Raw genomic sequence first — 16,381 nt, forward strand, 5'->3', positions numbered from 1 at the left:
TAATATTAGGAGGGGCATATTGGTAATAGAAATTAAAATTAGGTGAATTGACACCGTTCCACCAAACAATAAACAATACAAGGGATTTCAATTCATGGGAACGAAAAACAAACTCCTCCAAGGCAACCATACATGTTTTTATCAATTCATGTGAATTGTATATGGGATTTGGATTCCAGTGAGTTGCAAATTATCAGAGTAATTCAACACCTACATGAACCAAACGAGGCTGGCTAGTTAATCATAATCAATGTTTTGTACTTGACGTATACATATTTAACTAAACATATTAAAGAAAAATGTAAGTGTTTTCTATTTTTTCCTATTGTTTATAATACTATCATCTAATCGAGTGGTCCTCCCCGACTCAATTCTTGATAAAATCGGATGATATTCATCAAAAGTTATTGGTCGATGCTCCCTCAATCAACGACCCCAACAAGCATACGAGTAATAGATAACAAGCTAAGATTTACAACGGTGCAAATATATTTTATTCGGAGTAATATACTACCTAGTACATTAAAAAAGCATTGACAAGAGCTCTCTTCCATCATGATGTTGGATTTTATGTTCCAAAATAATACTCGTAGTCAAAGTTGGTTTGCTATAATCATGCTAGTGGTTAATAAATTCCTAATAATGTGGCTAATTAGATTTTAGGGTATGTCGTAGTGGTGAGTTGAGGAAATCGTGGGTTGTTATCCCACAAGTTTAGGAGTGCATGAGTTAGTTTGTATGCCTATTTAAAGGCTAATCATTTATGCTATTAATTGAGTTCGTTTACCAGTAAAACGTCTCCATATAATTTCACTCTCCTCTCATTTTTAGTCTATCACATGATTCATGACCATTATAGTCCCAACTCATTTTTATTAGTACACAAAACAACTGAAATTACATAAAACCAGGAACAATGAAAAACATAAACGATCGATAAAGCATAAATAGGAAAATAGGAAGGCCGAAGCAGCGACGACAAAGAGCGCACGCAACTTCTTAGTAGACGTTAGCGTTTGCCTTTTGGGACTCCCCGGACAGGCCTCCAATGAATGCTGAAACTGTTTTTAGAACGTTTTTCTTAGTCACTTCGGATAATCTCGCATCGTATTCCGTTCCAGGCCTGTTTGATGCTCCTTTGATCACAATGTGTGGCACTCCATTTGCTATCGACGTCTGTAACATAACATTTATACCATCACATATACGCAAAAGTGCAAAACCATATATTTTTTGTGACGAGTATTTTAATCCAAAGTATTTTTTTAAGAATGTGAAATAAGTCTAATTAATTTAAGTAAAAAAAAAATGGAAACAAACCGCAACGACGGCAGCACTTGCGCTATCAGCAACAGTGATGTTGAGTTTCTTGTTGAGGAAGGCACCGTAGGCAGAGTTGGACACGTAAATATCGGACGAACCACAACGGTAGGCTTCACCGATATGAACAGTGGGACGCTCGCCAAAGTTAATTCGCGCAGCGAGCTGAAGCCATTCAGCGTGTACATCGAAAAAGTAAGTCCTGGAGCCGCTGCCTGTTGGTTCGTATAGTTCGGTTTTTAAGGATGTAATGTGTCCCAAATAGTTTGCTCCTGCTTTTGGCACATTGTATTCTCCTATCTTCAATGATGGATACTTTACTTTTGACTCGTATTCCTGCGTGTTAAAGAACGCGCGGTTCATTCCAATTTTATTGTCCTACTTTAATTTTATATTTCGAGATAATTAAAGAAAAATGAGCTGGGTCGAAATATAAAAGCATTGTTAAAATTTGGGACGGAGTATGTACCTCCCATCTCCAGACACCGGTGAAAGCGACTTGAGACGGAATAACAACATCAGCGATGATGACTTGATTGCTAAGAGTTGCAGCAGATCCATAGTTGATGATTCCCTTGATCGGGAACCAATCTATCATCATCTGTACGGTCGCCGCGACATTTGCCTGTACGTTGATCATATATTACACAAAAGTTTAAATAAGTCACCTGTTTAAAGTGAAGGGAGCAGTTCTAATATAGCCGTTTTATAAAAGCGATTTTGTAGTAGTGAACGATGAACAATAATAAAACAAACAAATTTTTTTTACGAATACAAATATAGGTACGGTCAAGGTGTTTCGTATATTTTAAACCGTATAATATATCATATCATATTTGTATGGCAAAATGCCAAAATTATATCGTAGTATTTTTTTTTCTCAATCCTCAAGGTAATTAGGATGGTAAAACCTACCATTGGCTTCCCAGCAAGGACATGGACCACTGGTTTGGACTTGAATGTCCCAAAGCTGAACTTCCTCCCTGCATATCCATATCCATATCCATATTCACAAATATTTCGATGAATCTATTACGGTCAAATTCAAAACTCAAAATGTCTTACACTTTTGCTTAACAAAATTATTTTATTGAGTTATACGTATTCCATGCTTATTCATATTCACAACTATTTCGATGAATCTATTATACAACTTTTGTGCAAATTTTTTTTTGCATATTATTTATAAGAAAAAATTACTCCGTACGTATATTAGTAGTAACGATAGAGAAAGGGCTTTCTATATATATACCAGCAAAGATAATGTAAGGAACGGTAAGGCTAGGTTCGTAGTCAGTAGAGTTAGTAAGTAAACTCTCATCTCCACTAGTAGAAATAACAAGTCCCAAATAGGACCCAGCATCAACTGTAAGTCGCTCCACAACGGAGTGAAGCGGGTGATTAACGGGTAATTGCATGGTGTCGGGCACCAGGAATAGGAGCCCGACCACTACCGCTAGTAGTTTCATCATACTAGCCATTTTTTTTTTTAATTTGTGAATGTGTTAGTGCAAATACGTATGTTATTATGAAAGTTAATGAGTAGAATATGCTATTTCCTGTGAGTTTATATAGGCGATGTCACACAGGATATTTAATTTACATTTTATACAATGTGTGAACTAGAATCGTTCTAAATTCACCAAAATAATTTATTTTAAGAGGGTCCATCCCAGCTGCTTAATCTATGGAGTATAATTTATACATGTGTATCATATGAATAAATTCTCAAACCATAAAACGCATCAAGTGGTATATATGCTGTACTGTTTCTGATAAGGTGGCAGTGACCCGGTGTTGGGCCCATTATCGAGGAATGGAAATTGGGCCTTCAAGCTGGACTTGAGTAGAGAGCAAGATATCAACTCAACACTCCCCCTTCAAGCTATGTGTCACGGTCCGCTACTTTTGCCGGACCGTGGCGCGCACCCTTGCCCGTCTCAAGGCAAGATGCAAGCAACAAGAATCTTCGTACTAGTGAGGGATCGCCCACTAGCACGATACTCGGGTCTCGGGGTGTGAATCGGGATCCTAGTGTCGATTCCACAAACACGGCTTGTTAGTAAAGTGAAGGCAAAGACTCGTTCACAACAAAGCAACAACAAGCAATACGAAGGCACAAGGTAGGAAGTAGATTTTCATTCACTAGTACTCCCTAAAGAGGAAAATTTGATTATTACATCCTGGTAGCAGAAGACATTGAATTTACAAGTTTAGTTCAAAATAGCGATATACCTATTTATGGAAACCTATTCTAAAACTACTAAGAAAATACTTACGACAAATGTACAAGGGAAAATGAAATTACATAAGCATAAAATAAATCTAAGGGTTCAAGTGTGCGGATCGTCACACTATGCTTGGAGATAGAAACTTCATGCCAAGTTTTTCTGAAAGAAAATGATGCTGCTGAGATCCCAAGGGCTTGGTCATCAAGTCAGCTAGCTGCATATTTGATTTAACATGCTTGGTTGTGAGAAACCCTTCTTGCAATTTATCCCTCACATAATGACAGTCTATGTCTAGATGCTTGGTTCTTTCATGAAATACCGGGTTGCGTGCAATGTGTTCAGCAGCTACATTGTCACAAAACAAATCAATGGGTTGCTGTACTTTCACTCCCAAATCTGCAAGAAGTATTTCCAACCACACCATTTCACTAGTAGTATAGGACATGCACCTATACTCTGCCTCCGTGGAACTCTTGCTCACAGTTCTCTGCTTCTTTGTCTTCCAGGAGATTAAGGAATTACCAAGGAAGATGCAGTATCCACTTAGTGATCTACAACTAAAAGAGCATTTCCCCCAATCTGCATCACTGTATGCTCTAAGAAGTAGATTACCAGCAGCAGGATAGAATAAACCTGCATTTACTGTGTGCCTTAGATACTTCACGACATGAATAGCAGCTTGCATGTGACGTTTTCTTGGTTGCGTCAAGAATTGACTTAAATGCTGGACAGCATAGGATATATCGGGCCTGCTCAAATTCAGGTACAGCAGTCTTCCTACTAGTCTTCTGTAAGATTCTGGCTCCTCTAATAAATCCCCTTGGTCTGTGCTTAGGTGCAAACCTTTTGGTAAAGGAAAATTTGTTGGTGCACAGTCCTCAAGCTTCAGATCTTTTATGATATCCGAGGTGTATTTCCTTTGGTTGACTGTTATCCCTGATTCATTCCTTGCAACTTCCAAACCCAAGAAATACCTCATCAAACCTAAATCTTTGATGGTGAAGGTTGCATGTAAACTATCCTTGACATGTTGAATCTCCTGTTGGTTGTCTCCAGTTATCAAGACGTCATCAACATAGACAAGTACCACTAAGAATGATCCTGAATCTGTATTGGTCCTTGTGAATAGTGAATAGTCTTGCCGGGATTGTGAGAAGCCTAAACTTAACAAAAATTTAGTCAACTCAAGATTTCACTGTCGGGATGCTTGTTTTAAACCATACAAGGATTTTTGTAGCTTGCATACTTGCCCAGAAAACTCTGTTTTGTAACCTTGTGGTGGTAACATATATACCTCTTCATCTAAGTAACCATGTAGAAAGGCATTGTTGATGTCCAATTGATGCAATAGCCAACCTCTAGCAGATGCCAAAGCAATTAGTGTCCTAACAGTTGCTAGTTTAGCCACTGGTGAGAAGGTGTATTTGTAGTCTTTGTCTTTCACTTTTGTGTAGCCTTTAGCAACCAACCTTGCCTTGAACCTTTCAATGGATCCATCTGCTCTATGCTTGATCTTGTACACCCATTTAGAACCTATTGCTTTCTTTCCTTTGGGTAACTCAGTGAGAGTCCAAGTTTTATTTGCTTCTAAGGCATCTATTTCCTTTTGCATTGCTTCTAACCATCTTTCATCTCTACTGGCCTGACTAAAGCTAGTAGGCTCATGTTCAGATAGAACATGACATAAAGATGAAATATAAGTGGGGTCAAACATTGAAAGTTCGTCAAGGATACTAGCATGTAGACTAGTGTGCACGTCCTTTTGTTTGGAAATTTTCTTATTCAAGGGACAGTGATACCCCTTCAGTCTAGAAGAAGGTATTCTGAACCTGTCTGATCGCCTGACTCCATCACTAGCAGAGACTAACTGTCTGTGATCAGTAGTTCTAGAATCAGAAATTAACTGATTATTGTCATGCTGCCCTGAAGAACTATCTTCAGGTGTGGTAGAAGAACTATGCCTTAATGCTTCTTCATTAACCACTGATTCATTCAGAATCCTTTCACTATCACTGGAAATATTCATCTGAGTATCATTAATAACTGATGTAGATATCTCAGAATTGTCTATTTGCTCAATAACTTGCTCATTCCATATATCAGTAACTAGATGGAATTGATCAGAATTGGAAACATTTTTATTGATATTTTTATTGGATACAGTAGCTGGACTAATGAGAGGTTTATCAGGAATGGAATCAAGAAGATTGTCATTTGAAACAGATTGTCTATAAGGGAATATGTGTTCCTTAAAAATCACATCCCTGCTGACAAAAATAATGTGCTTTTCTAAATCATATAGCTTGTAGCCCTTTTTGCCAAAAGGATATCCCAAAAAAATACATCTTCTTGTTCTATATCCTAGTTTATCCCTCAACTTTGCAGGTACTGTAGCAAAGCATAATGAACCAAAAACTCTCAACTCATCATATCTGGGTAAGTCACCAAACAAAAGTTCATGTGGTGTTTTCCACTGTAACAACGCTACAGGCATCTTATTGATTAAGTATGCTGCAGTAAGTAAACAGTCTCCCCAAAATTTAATAGGTAAATTAGATTGTATTTTCAATGCTTTTGCTGTGTCCAACAAATGTCTATGCTTACGTTTACTCTTCCATTTTGTTGTGGAACACCAGCAATGCTATTCTGAAACATTATTCCCCTTTCACTAAACATCCTATAACAAGGCCCCTGTATGAATTCAGATCCATTATCTGTCCTAATGACTTTGACTTTTCCATGAAACTGTGTTTCAATGTAAACTAGGAAATCCTTGATAAAGGAGGGAACCTGTTGCTTGGTTTGTATCAGATAAATCCAAGTAGTTCTAGTGTGATCATCTAAAATAGTCAAAAATGATTTGGCCCCTGTCATAGAGGGCACTCTATATGGTCCCCAAACATCCATATGGAGTAATTCAAAAGGGTGTGCAGCATGTGACATACTTCTATGAAAAGGTAAAGCATGATGTTTAGAAAGAATACAAATCTGACAATCAAAACTCCTTTGATTACAATATTGAAATCCTGGTACATGTTTCAACTTGTCAACAGAGGTATGTCCAAGTCTTTTATGCAAAAGAAAAACATCAGAATCTTGCATACAAGTATTAGACTGAACATGTTTATTTAGTATTGAGCTTAGACTAGAATTTTCCCTAGTGCTCTTTTTAGAAACTAAATCTTCAGTGATCCTGTATAAACCAGCATGTTTCCTTGCTTTGGCAAACACTGTTTTACTTGAAAGGTCCTGGAACCAACATTCATTTTGAAAGAAAGTAACTGTCATGTCAGAATGTTGTAATAAAGTTCCAATAGACAGTAGGTTTTGTTTAAAACCAGGCACAATAAACACATTATGCAGGGTAATATGATGTGTGAGATGCATAGTGCCATATTGATGCACTAACTTAGTAGTGCCATCTGGTAAATAAACCAGTATGGGTCTATCAAGGTCACATATGTCATGTAATAATGCTGGATTAGCAGTCATGTGGTCAGATGCACCTGTGTCTATAATCCAACTAGAGGCATGTGATAAATTTGAAACTGCATAAGCATGTGAGGATTCAGAAATACCTGAAAAACTCATAGAATAAGTAGCATTCATTGCTCCTGCAGAAGATCCAACACCAGAATTGCTAGAAGGGTCAAATTTCTTGGAAATGTTCTTAAGGACCCTGTCAGTAATGGTGTCCACAAGTCCAGAAACCAATCTTTCATTCTTCCCTACATATCCTGCATATCCTTCATCCTGCAATGGTGTCATCTCAAATTCATAGTAGTCATCATCATAAGAAGAAGCTGTATCAGCATTGTTGGCTCTTCTTTTATAACCACCTCGGCCTCTGCCTCGGCCTCCTCTATGTGAATGTCCTCCTCTTTCTGCCTTGAGCTGAGCAGCCCTGTGCTTCTTGAGCGTGTAACAATGCTCACGAATGTGCCCAAGAATGTTACAGTAAGAGCAGGTCTGCAACTGATAACATTCTTCCACCAGATGGCCTATCTTTTTACAGTGAGAACACACCTTCCTAGCTCTCTCAACCTCATCCTCAACTCTTGGTTTCTTATGAGCAGAATCAGAATAATCATCTTTAGCAGAAGAAGCTCTAAGACTTACATATGCATTAGCCTCTGGTAGAGAATCAGTAGAATCAATGATCTATTTCTGTTTCTCAACCTTTTGTAAGAGTCCTAGAACCTTGTTGAGAGTAGGCAGTATATCCATGGTAAGAACATGGGATCTGACATTATCATCAGAGCTATTTAGCCCCATCAAGAGTTGAATCAACTTCCCTTGTGTCTCACGCTCAAGCATTCTCTTAAGGAGGTGACAGGAACACCTGTTTAAGGCACCACAAGTGCACAAGGGAACGGGATCTAGGTCATCAATTTCCTCCCAAGTGCGTTTCAGATTGCCATAGTAATCAATGAGTGGCAAATTATCTTGAGAGATGGCATTGAGATCCTTTTTCAACTGATATAATTACATGCCATTAACCTGTCCATATCTCTCAACCAACTCACCCCACAGTTCCTGAGAATGGCTAACATACATCATATTTTCCTTAATTTTCTTGTGTAAAGAGTTAAGTATCCACTTAGTGACAAGTAAATCACAACGACACCATTTCCTATAGGTTTTATCAGTGGTAGGTGGTTGAGGACAAGTGCCAGTAACAAATCCTTCCTTGTTTTTAGACGCTAAGGCCATTAAAACATCCTTTTTCCAAAGGAGAAAACCAGTTCCATCAAACGGTACGTCAACAAGCTTCTGATTATGATTATCAGAAGTAGAAACATATAGAGGATCATCATAAGCATCATAAGAATCGGCTGAATCAGTTGTATGTGGTGAATCAGGCATGATGAAAGCGTGAATTGGTGATTATCAGAGGTTTTTCTGTGATTTGTGATAAAAAAAAATTGAATCGAAAAGAATTGTAAAGGAATACCTAATTTTTAGGATTTTTATGTGATTTTTGTAAAGAAAACAGCAAAGAGGATGAAATTGAAGAGAAAATTAGGCGAATAACGCATCGAAGAACAGAGATTCATGATCGCGGAAGAAAAAGACAGCAAAATGATCAGATTATGATGAATCGTAGCATCAACTTAAGTAAGGATCACAGCAATATGAAACGGAAGCAAGAACGGTCAAACGATTCAAGTTGAAATGTAAAGAATTGAAAAAAAAAATTACAATTGATATAGCAATTGTGAAGAGTAAACCTGCATCAGCGAAGATATCGATGATATAAAATTGCAGAATCGAAACCTATGGCTCGAGATACCATGTGAAGAAGATGAAGATCTTGATCACCATTGTAGTAATCCTAGAAATATCTAGAGAGATGAACACAGTGAGTAAATAAATGTGTTTGTTATATTGAATAATCTTAACTGTACAATGTGTGGTAGTTGTGTATATATACATGTATGGTTAGTCTTTAACCAACTCATTAACTATGATTAAGAGTAACTAACTATGTTAGTGTGTAATAACCAGCTTGACTATGTTTTTGAATTGTAACATGTTTATTATTTACAAAAGAAACATCTCTTACTAATGACCATAAAATAAGTAAGACTAATAACATCTTATGTCATGAATTACATAGATGTTTTCTTACAATTATGTCTGCTATATAGTCAATTGGTCGATCTTCCATCTCATGTTAGCTTTTGTGTTCTTTTGCTTTATACTTCGTATTTTTTATGAGAGGCATTTTAGTCAAAGGTAAATAAATGATTGAGACGGTCGGAGTAATAGTTTGTTAGGTAAAAGTGGGTGGAAATTTATGTGTAACTAAGCAAACTGAATTTTCCATTTCCAGGATAGGATTAGTGAACTGCCAGATAATTTACTGCATGAATGGTTATCTTACGTACACGTTGCTAGTCCTTTAGGTACACAATAATTGAAAAACCACACACATTAGATCAAACGTAACACCGTCTCTTGATTTGCGTAGCTCATAATCGGAAAAAAGATGCTGTTAGTGTTATGTAACATCTCAATCATTCAATTTGAAGTCAATGGGTCAATGCATCTGCCTATAAGTCATCAGAATGTAGAAACATTCAGTCAGACAATGAATGAATCAATGAATGTACACCTATTTCATTGACTATAAATTTGTTTTTCTCTATTATTCAACATAAAACTTTAAGATTGTCTTCAAACTTGTCTGCTGAGACTAAAATGTGACCTTTTTCTGCATATATAAACCAGGTATGCTGTGCTTTAATATCTTCCATCACATAACATTATAACAATATGCTAAACATGGCTGTTTTTACATTGCCATTGTTAATACTCACATCCCTATTGGTCAGCCTCTGCAATGGTGCCGGAATTGCTACGTACTGGGGCCAAAACACGGGGGAAGGCACCTTAGCAACCGCTTGTGCCACTGGAAATTACAAATTCATAAATATTGGATTCCTGAATGTATTTGGAAATGGTCAGACACCTCAGTTGAACTTGGCTGGTCACTGTAGCCCAAATATTGCAGGAAGTTGCAGTAGGTTTGGAAATGATATTGCTAGTTGCCAAAGTAGCGGTATCAAAGTACTTCTCTCGTTGGGCGGAGCTGCTGGCACTTACTCCCTTTCCTCTCCTTCTGATGCACAACAGGTCCTTACTAACTCCTCCTGTAACTTCTAACCCTTTTTTTTTATGACGAGGGGGTTGAATCCCCCCGAGCCCATGCATTTCCGCACCACCACATGGACCATGTAAGCCACCCCTTTCAGGGGCTGCAGTGGCTAAGTGACCATCGCCCCAACTGGTAGTCGAACGCGGGACCTCTCAACTCCTGCATTTCTATAAGCTTTAAGGTTTAACCCGGCTACCACTGGACTAACACCACTTGGCTAACTTCTAACCTTTTAGATTTAATAAATGGTATAATTATTGTAAGATGGTTTAGCGACTAACGCTGTGTTTGGATTGTTTGGATACAATTTGATGATGTGTTGAATTCTTCCACAGGTTGCAACCTTCCTTTGGAACACCTTCTTAGGCGGAACCTCAAACTCCCGTCCTTTTGGAAACGCGGTACTAGATGGCATAGATTTTGACATAGAAGCAGGGACAGGGGCAAACTACGATGTCCTAGCCAGAGCACTACAAGGACACAGTACCTCACAAAGGAAAGTCTATCTATCTGCTGCTCCACAATGTCCTTTTCCGGATGCACATCTAGGTACAGCCATCAATACCGGTGTTTTTGACTTCGTTTGGGTTCAATTCTATAACAACCCTAAGGCTGCTTGCCAATACAATGGCAACACCAACCAACTACTTGCTTCCTGGAGGAAGTGGTCTACTGTCAATGCTGGACAAGTATTCCTCGGCATTCCTGCTGCTACAAGGGCTGCCAATAACGGTTTTATTCCGCCTCAAGTTCTCATATCTCAAGTATTACCGACAATTAAATCGTCGCCTAAGTATGGAGGGGTCATGCTCTGGTTTAGGTTCTTTGACACCACTTATAGTAACGCCATCAAGAGTAGTGTCTAAGTATTTTGAGCCTGTTTGAAGTATAATCGAAAGAGCCCTTGTAGTGTGTTCTTTTTCGACTGAATAAATGAATGGCTGTAATTCTGTAAGTTGAATGAAGTTACTGCAAAGTAGTTCTCCCTCTTGAATTCACCATATTTTCCTTGTTGGGATGATCAATTGCTTAACATTTACTCCGTACTACTCTACAGCTCAAAAAAACTTTGACATACAAAAATTTCTAGCCATGGATACCGTATGCATTTTCCGATAATAAAACGTAGGATTTTGAGCGGTTTGAGTTAGGTTGCAATTTAATATTCTAGTTTTCCTTTTAAAACGCACGATTTCAAATCTTTAGTTTTCACTTATTCCAGCTACTGGATTGGGGCTGGAAAATTGGGCTAAAGAAACACGCCACTGGATATGGCGTGTTTTCTTTCATAAACACACCAATACGTATGACGTGTTTGAACCCAACACAGGCTCGTAAAAACCGATTCTACGCACCATTTCGATAGTTATTTTCAAAACCGACCCATAACGACAATTATTTTATTTTTGAGCATTATTTCAAAAACGGACTCCCTTATATGTCACCAAATTTCAATTTTGAAAAAATTTGCAGGCGCTTGGTTCATCATCAGATCTGACCTTTTACGGTTTGTAGTTTGATTTTACTTTTTTTTTCTCTCTGCATTTTTCTATTAATTATTTCATTGCTCAAATCTCTTATGCCACCTAGTTTGATTTCCTGATAGTCTGTTGTTTCTTAGTTTACAGTGATGTGTAATTCAATGGACATCTCGTCTTCTCAAGGATCAAAGGTAATTTATTCACTCAATTTCTGCTCTTCTTGTCTGTCGATAATGTAGGAACAATTGTGGTGATTGTTATTGGATGACAAGTGGACAATAACAACGAATTAAATTATCATTTGTTTACCTTTGACTAACTTACCTAAGAATATGGAGTAAAAGGTAAACAAATGATAGGGATACGAGAACTACTCCGTATATTTTTGCCAGTTAGTAATGTATGAGACGGTCTGACATGTAAAATTGAAGTCACTACACTGAATTCTTATGTCTGTTATATTAGGTCTGCCGTATCGTCAATTGGTTGATCGTCCATCTCATGTTAGCTTTTGTGTTCTTTTGCTTTATACTTTGTATTTTTTATGAGAGGCCTTTTAGTCAAAGGTAAACAAATGATTGAGACGGTCGGAGTAATAGTTCTGTTAGGTAAAAGCGGGTGGAAATTTATGTGTAACTGAGCAAACTGAATTTTCCATTTCCAGGATAGGATTAGTGAACTGCCAGATTATTTACTGCACGAGTGTTTAGCTTTACTGGAAATGAAAAATGCAGCTCAAACAAGCATTCTTAGTAGAAGGTGGAGATATATGTGGACTCATCATTTGACTAATTTGGACTTTGATCCTAATTCGATGTACCCTGAAGAATATGCTACTTTCCTCACACATGTTGCAGAGTCTCGTAAATATTTCGCTTGGATCAATCAAGTAGTCAACATACATCAAGGTCCTTGTATTGATAAGTTTAGAGTTGAGTTTCATTATTATTCGAGTTGTGCTACTCAGCTTGGAAAATGGGTTAAGTTTGCCCTTTCCAAAAGAGTCAAGGAGCTTGTCTTAGATTTGACTGGAATTAGCCTACTAGGCGACGACTACTCAGAAAAGGGCTTCCCTTTAGGATTTGATATGTTAAGGCATCCTCCTTGTTATACTGGCATTACTGCCCTTCAATCGCTTCATCTTCAGTACGTTAATGTAAGCCAAGAATTTATAGAATTTCTACTGTTCCACTGCCGCCACTTGGAACGACTGTTTCTGTCATTAATCCCACTGTCTAGGTTAACAGTGCGGACGTCCAAGTTGAAATACTTGACCATCTTAATGAGCACTGGCAATTTGGAATATCTTGAGATTGATGCGGAGAATCTACTCTACTTTCAATATAGAGATGAGCGACATAATGAGGGTCCTTGTATGGTGTTCAAGAATTTGCCAAAGCTTGTTGAAACTAGTTTTTGTGGTGGATTTTGTAGGTCTCCGTTTCCAATCTTTAACAAACTTGTTCTTTTCTCCAAGCAGCTCAACAAACTTTCCCTCGAGTTTGAGGTTAGTATCATTTATCTATTTCTTATTTCCAATCCTAATACAATTTTCTCCTGGAATACTAATTATTATACAAAGACGATCATGATGATTTTCTTACATACCAGGCTATCTCCTCAAATCATATGAATTTGGCTATTCCTGAAGGAGTAGTTATACCAACTTTTCCAAATGTGAAGCATTTCACTTGTACAATAATTTGCTGGGGTCATAGTTGCATCCTTTCAATGAAACGCTTCTTAAAGGCATGTCCGATGTTGGAGGAGTTCAAATTGCAGGTAAACAAATCTCTTAAATTTTCGCGTCTGACTCTTGCCTAATGACTCTTGTGTTGGTGACTTGCCTCCAATGGTGTTATTCTCCTATAGGTAGATTTTATGACTATTGCTGAAAAACTTATAGAAGCTAGGGAGTTGCAAGAAGTTGACCTTGAAAATGAGAATGAGATTGAGGAGATGAACAACTCGGAAACAGGCTTTGTTCGAGAAGCTGTCGTGGAAAACAGGAATGAGGAGGAACAAAGTTATCCCAAGCTCAGGATTCTGGAACTTGTTGGTTTTGCAGGAACTAGTTGCGATGTTCAGCTTGCACTAGCCATTGTAAGTTATGCAAGTTCTCTTGAGACAATCATATGTGATCCAGCGGGCGTTAGGTATTCATGCACAGGCAATGTGTTTTGGTTGGACCCTAGTACACAACACAAAGCAGCTAAGAGACGAGCTCGTAAACTTGCCAAAATTGTTGCACCAAAGGTTACGGTGATGATAGTCTGATACCTGAACTTAAATGAATTTGGAACCATTTTTAGTTTCTTTGTAGTTGCTCCATGTGTCAGACTTGATGGAGGAAAATCATTTATGGGGAAACTGTATGTATGATACTCCGTATTAGAGAGCTTTTACTTGTGACTTGTTAATAAACAAGTGGCAGATTGGTAAATTGTCTTTGTTTTTGGATTGGTTTACTTATAATAGTTGGATGACTTTTTATTTTTGCTGGTGAATTTTGATAGTTGTTGCATGTTAGTTCCATTACGGGATCGACCACTTTCTACGATCCTGGTTGGTTCGCGGATAGGTGGTCTGCGAGGCGGACATTTGGTCAGATGATTGGTGATCATTGTTGTTACGAGATGAGGCAAGCAGGACAGCCCATCTATTGATGGTGGTGCTGAGATTGCGACGCCCAACGGCGGTTTTTTTTCGAGTAACAACATGAACCTGGCCTTGTAGAAAGTAGGAATGAGTCGGATGATTGGTGATCGTTGTTGTGATTGATGATCCGGGAAACCAAATTAGGAATGAAAAACCGTAGCAGACTCGGATTCCTGACAAGTTTCACTATAATACTCCGTAGTAGTAGTAAAACTATAAAAGACTATATTTAAACTAGTTTTTGAACCTGCGCACTGCACGGATGACAACGTAGAGTATTAATCTAGGTAAATTTTAAATATGTAGCTTTTGGAGTGATAATATAAGGTTAATCACAAATTCTTATTTCAGACGCAAGCATCCGTCTGAAGAAATAAGACGGATCAAATCAACCCATATTCATAGCATATGACCCGATTCCCTTACAAATGGTAAGATGCTTTTTTATTTTTTATTACTAGTTGTCAAGTCAGGTTGTCAAACATTTATTACTTGTACAAACATTATTATTTTTTATTCTACCTATCACCCTTCCTATACTCTACATTAAAACCAACGACTGACTCATCATCACTTGTACAAGCAGTCAAGCATTATTGTATTTTCATTCATCATTCCTTCATCTCCTTTATTTTTCATCCATTTCATCATATACTCATAATACTCCATTCATCTCGTTCATCATCACCATCATCTTCATTCATCATCATTATTTATCCCTACTCACATATTCTATTTCTATCAACCTTAACTTTTCTTAATTTCTTTATTCTTTACAACTTTTCCATCATTTTTTTAATGAGCTTTTGAGAAAGACGAAGGTTTCAAATTATTCCAAATTTATTCCAAATTATCCACAAGAACATTAGAATATTATGCAATATGTTGACATATTATCCACAACAAGAACATTAAAATATATGTGCAGTATGTTGACATATTTGTGCAACATGTTATTACTTGTACAATTTCAACATGGTAACATATTATACAAGGATATCAACATAACTATTTTCATATTTTTACATTTCTTTAATTAATTAACAACAATCAATTTTTTTATTATCAGTTGACTATTAAAAGGTTACAAAATTCTCAAACATGGAAACAAACACTTTCCTATCAACTTTGTGTAATATGTTTACTTAATTGTGCAAAATGTTACTATTTCTGTATGATTTCAACATGTTAATATATTATACAAGGGTATCAACAGAATGAGAACATATTAAACATTACAAAATGTTCACCATTTTTGATATTATGTTACTGTTTCAGCTAAATTATACTATTAATAAGTTTTAATTTAAAGTTTCTAAGTGGTAACATAATAAGTTTCACAACATGTTATGTTTATTGTGTAATATGTTTACAATTTTTACATAGAAACAAATCATACATAAACCAAAACAATTATCTTGAAAATGGTTACATATTATATTTTGGGACTTAGTTACCCAATTTTTAATATGTGACCATTTGAAGTGTATAAGTAACCATTTCAGTTTAAATTACACCCAGTAAAATGTAGTCACAAATATTTACGAAGTGGTAACATCTTTCAGTTTGTTGCACGTTCAATTTGTTTCAAATAATATGATGAAAAGATGAAGATGAATTGAATGTAAAGATGAATGTTCTTGGTTTTTTTTTTGGTTTTGTAGAATGAGAAGATGAAGGTGAATAGTTTATGTATTTGTGAAATGGTAAATGAAACAAGTACTTTGTTTTGATATTTTGAAAGGAATGAAGAAATGACAGTGAATATGATTTAATAAATGAAGGCAAAAGATGAATGTTCAGAATGAGAAATGAAAAGTGAGGATGAAATGAACAATATGAACAGTAAGTCTTGCTGAAGACGGGTCGGAACAAGTGACGGGTAATGCCACTCACAAAACAGATAGTGGGGACAAGGTGGGGGCACCCCCATGTGCTTCCCTCTCTCCTCTATTTGGGTCATTTGTGAGAGGAAATGGTATCCGTCACTCCGGAATGACGGATATGTGCCGTCTTCAATGAGATTTTGT

General features: G+C 37.1%; 4 protein-coding genes across 5 annotated transcripts; 2 read left to right on the forward strand and 2 right to left on the reverse strand.

Moving 5' to 3' along the window:
• Nucleotides 1–840: 840 nt before the first annotated feature.
• On the reverse strand, nucleotides 841–2,873 carry LOC141656704 (bark storage protein A-like). The gene is made up of 5 exons (XM_074463706.1): nucleotides 2,573–2,873; nucleotides 2,236–2,303; nucleotides 1,790–1,945; nucleotides 1,321–1,656; nucleotides 841–1,176 (listed from the first exon to the last, which is right to left on the reverse strand). Exons 1-5 carry the CDS (start codon nucleotides 2,799–2,801, stop codon nucleotides 1,000–1,002), a joined length of 966 nt encoding a protein of 321 aa, XP_074319807.1. The 5' UTR covers nucleotides 2,802–2,873; the 3' UTR covers nucleotides 841–999.
• A 3,243-nt stretch (nucleotides 2,874–6,116) lies between these two features.
• Nucleotides 6,117–8,417, reverse strand: LOC141654824 (uncharacterized). The gene is made up of 2 exons (XM_074461939.1): nucleotides 8,078–8,417; nucleotides 6,117–7,684 (listed from the first exon to the last, which is right to left on the reverse strand). The coding sequence occupies exons 1-2, from the start codon at nucleotides 8,415–8,417 to the stop codon at nucleotides 6,117–6,119; spliced, it is 1,908 nt and encodes a 635-aa protein (XP_074318040.1).
• Nucleotides 8,418–9,645: 1,228 nt separating this feature from the next.
• Nucleotides 9,646–11,213, forward strand: LOC141656715 (acidic endochitinase-like). Its single transcript, XM_074463720.1, has 2 exons — nucleotides 9,646–10,190; nucleotides 10,548–11,213. The coding sequence occupies exons 1-2, from the start codon at nucleotides 9,831–9,833 to the stop codon at nucleotides 11,076–11,078; spliced, it is 891 nt and encodes a 296-aa protein (XP_074319821.1). The 5' UTR covers nucleotides 9,646–9,830; the 3' UTR covers nucleotides 11,079–11,213.
• A 183-nt stretch (nucleotides 11,214–11,396) lies between these two features.
• Nucleotides 11,397–14,190, forward strand: LOC141656714 (putative F-box/LRR-repeat protein At4g15060). 2 transcript variants are annotated; one of them, XM_074463719.1, is made up of 5 exons: nucleotides 11,397–11,719; nucleotides 11,834–11,884; nucleotides 12,358–13,200; nucleotides 13,305–13,475; nucleotides 13,566–14,190. In XM_074463719.1, exons 2-5 carry the CDS (start codon nucleotides 11,843–11,845, stop codon nucleotides 13,968–13,970), a joined length of 1,461 nt encoding a protein of 486 aa, XP_074319820.1. In that variant the 5' UTR covers nucleotides 11,397–11,719; nucleotides 11,834–11,842; the 3' UTR covers nucleotides 13,971–14,190. The 2 variants fall into 2 exon arrangements, with proteins under 2 accessions (XP_074319820.1, XP_074319819.1); XM_074463718.1 differs by having other exon boundaries at nucleotides 11,841–11,884.
• The last annotated feature ends 2,191 nt before the right edge of the window (nucleotides 14,191–16,381 follow it).

The sequence above is a fragment of the Silene latifolia genome, chromosome 5 (genome assembly GCF_048544455.1).
Source record: "Silene latifolia isolate original U9 population chromosome 5, ASM4854445v1, whole genome shotgun sequence".
Lineage (NCBI taxonomy): Eukaryota > Viridiplantae > Streptophyta > Magnoliopsida > Caryophyllales > Caryophyllaceae > Silene > Silene latifolia.

What these genes read in the sequence shown, in the direction of transcription:
- LOC141656715 (XM_074463720.1), top strand. Translation starts at nt 9,831, where the DNA reads ATGCTAAACATGGCTGTTTTTACATTGCCATTGTTAATACTCACATCC. An exon ending in CTCCTTCTGATGCACAACAG is followed by an intron (nt 10,191 to 10,547) that starts GTCCTTACTAAC and finishes ATTCTTCCACAG; the next exon opens with GTTGCAACCTTCCTTTGGAA.
- LOC141654824 (XM_074461939.1), bottom strand. Translation starts at nt 8,417, where the DNA reads ATGCCTGATTCACCACATACAACTGATTCAGCCGATTCTTATGATGCT. An exon ending in CCATTCTCAGGAACTGTGGG is followed by an intron (nt 7,685 to 8,077) that starts GTGAGTTGGTTG and finishes ATTCTCTACCAG; the next exon opens with AGGCTAATGCATATGTAAGT.
- LOC141656704 (XM_074463706.1), bottom strand. Translation starts at nt 2,801, where the DNA reads ATGGCTAGTATGATGAAACTACTAGCGGTAGTGGTCGGGCTCCTATTC. An exon ending in TCCTTACATTATCTTTGCTG is followed by an intron (nt 2,304 to 2,572) that starts GTATATATATAG and finishes ATGGATATGCAG; the next exon opens with GGAGGAAGTTCAGCTTTGGG. An exon ending in TCCTTGCTGGGAAGCCAATG is followed by an intron (nt 1,946 to 2,235) that starts GTAGGTTTTACC and finishes ATCAACGTACAG; the next exon opens with GCAAATGTCGCGGCGACCGT.
- LOC141656714 (XM_074463719.1), top strand. Translation starts at nt 11,843, where the DNA reads ATGTGTAATTCAATGGACATCTCGTCTTCTCAAGGATCAAAG. An exon ending in AACTTTCCCTCGAGTTTGAG is followed by an intron (nt 13,201 to 13,304) that starts GTTAGTATCATT and finishes CTTACATACCAG; the next exon opens with GCTATCTCCTCAAATCATAT. An exon ending in TGGAGGAGTTCAAATTGCAG is followed by an intron (nt 13,476 to 13,565) that starts GTAAACAAATCT and finishes ATTCTCCTATAG; the next exon opens with GTAGATTTTATGACTATTGC.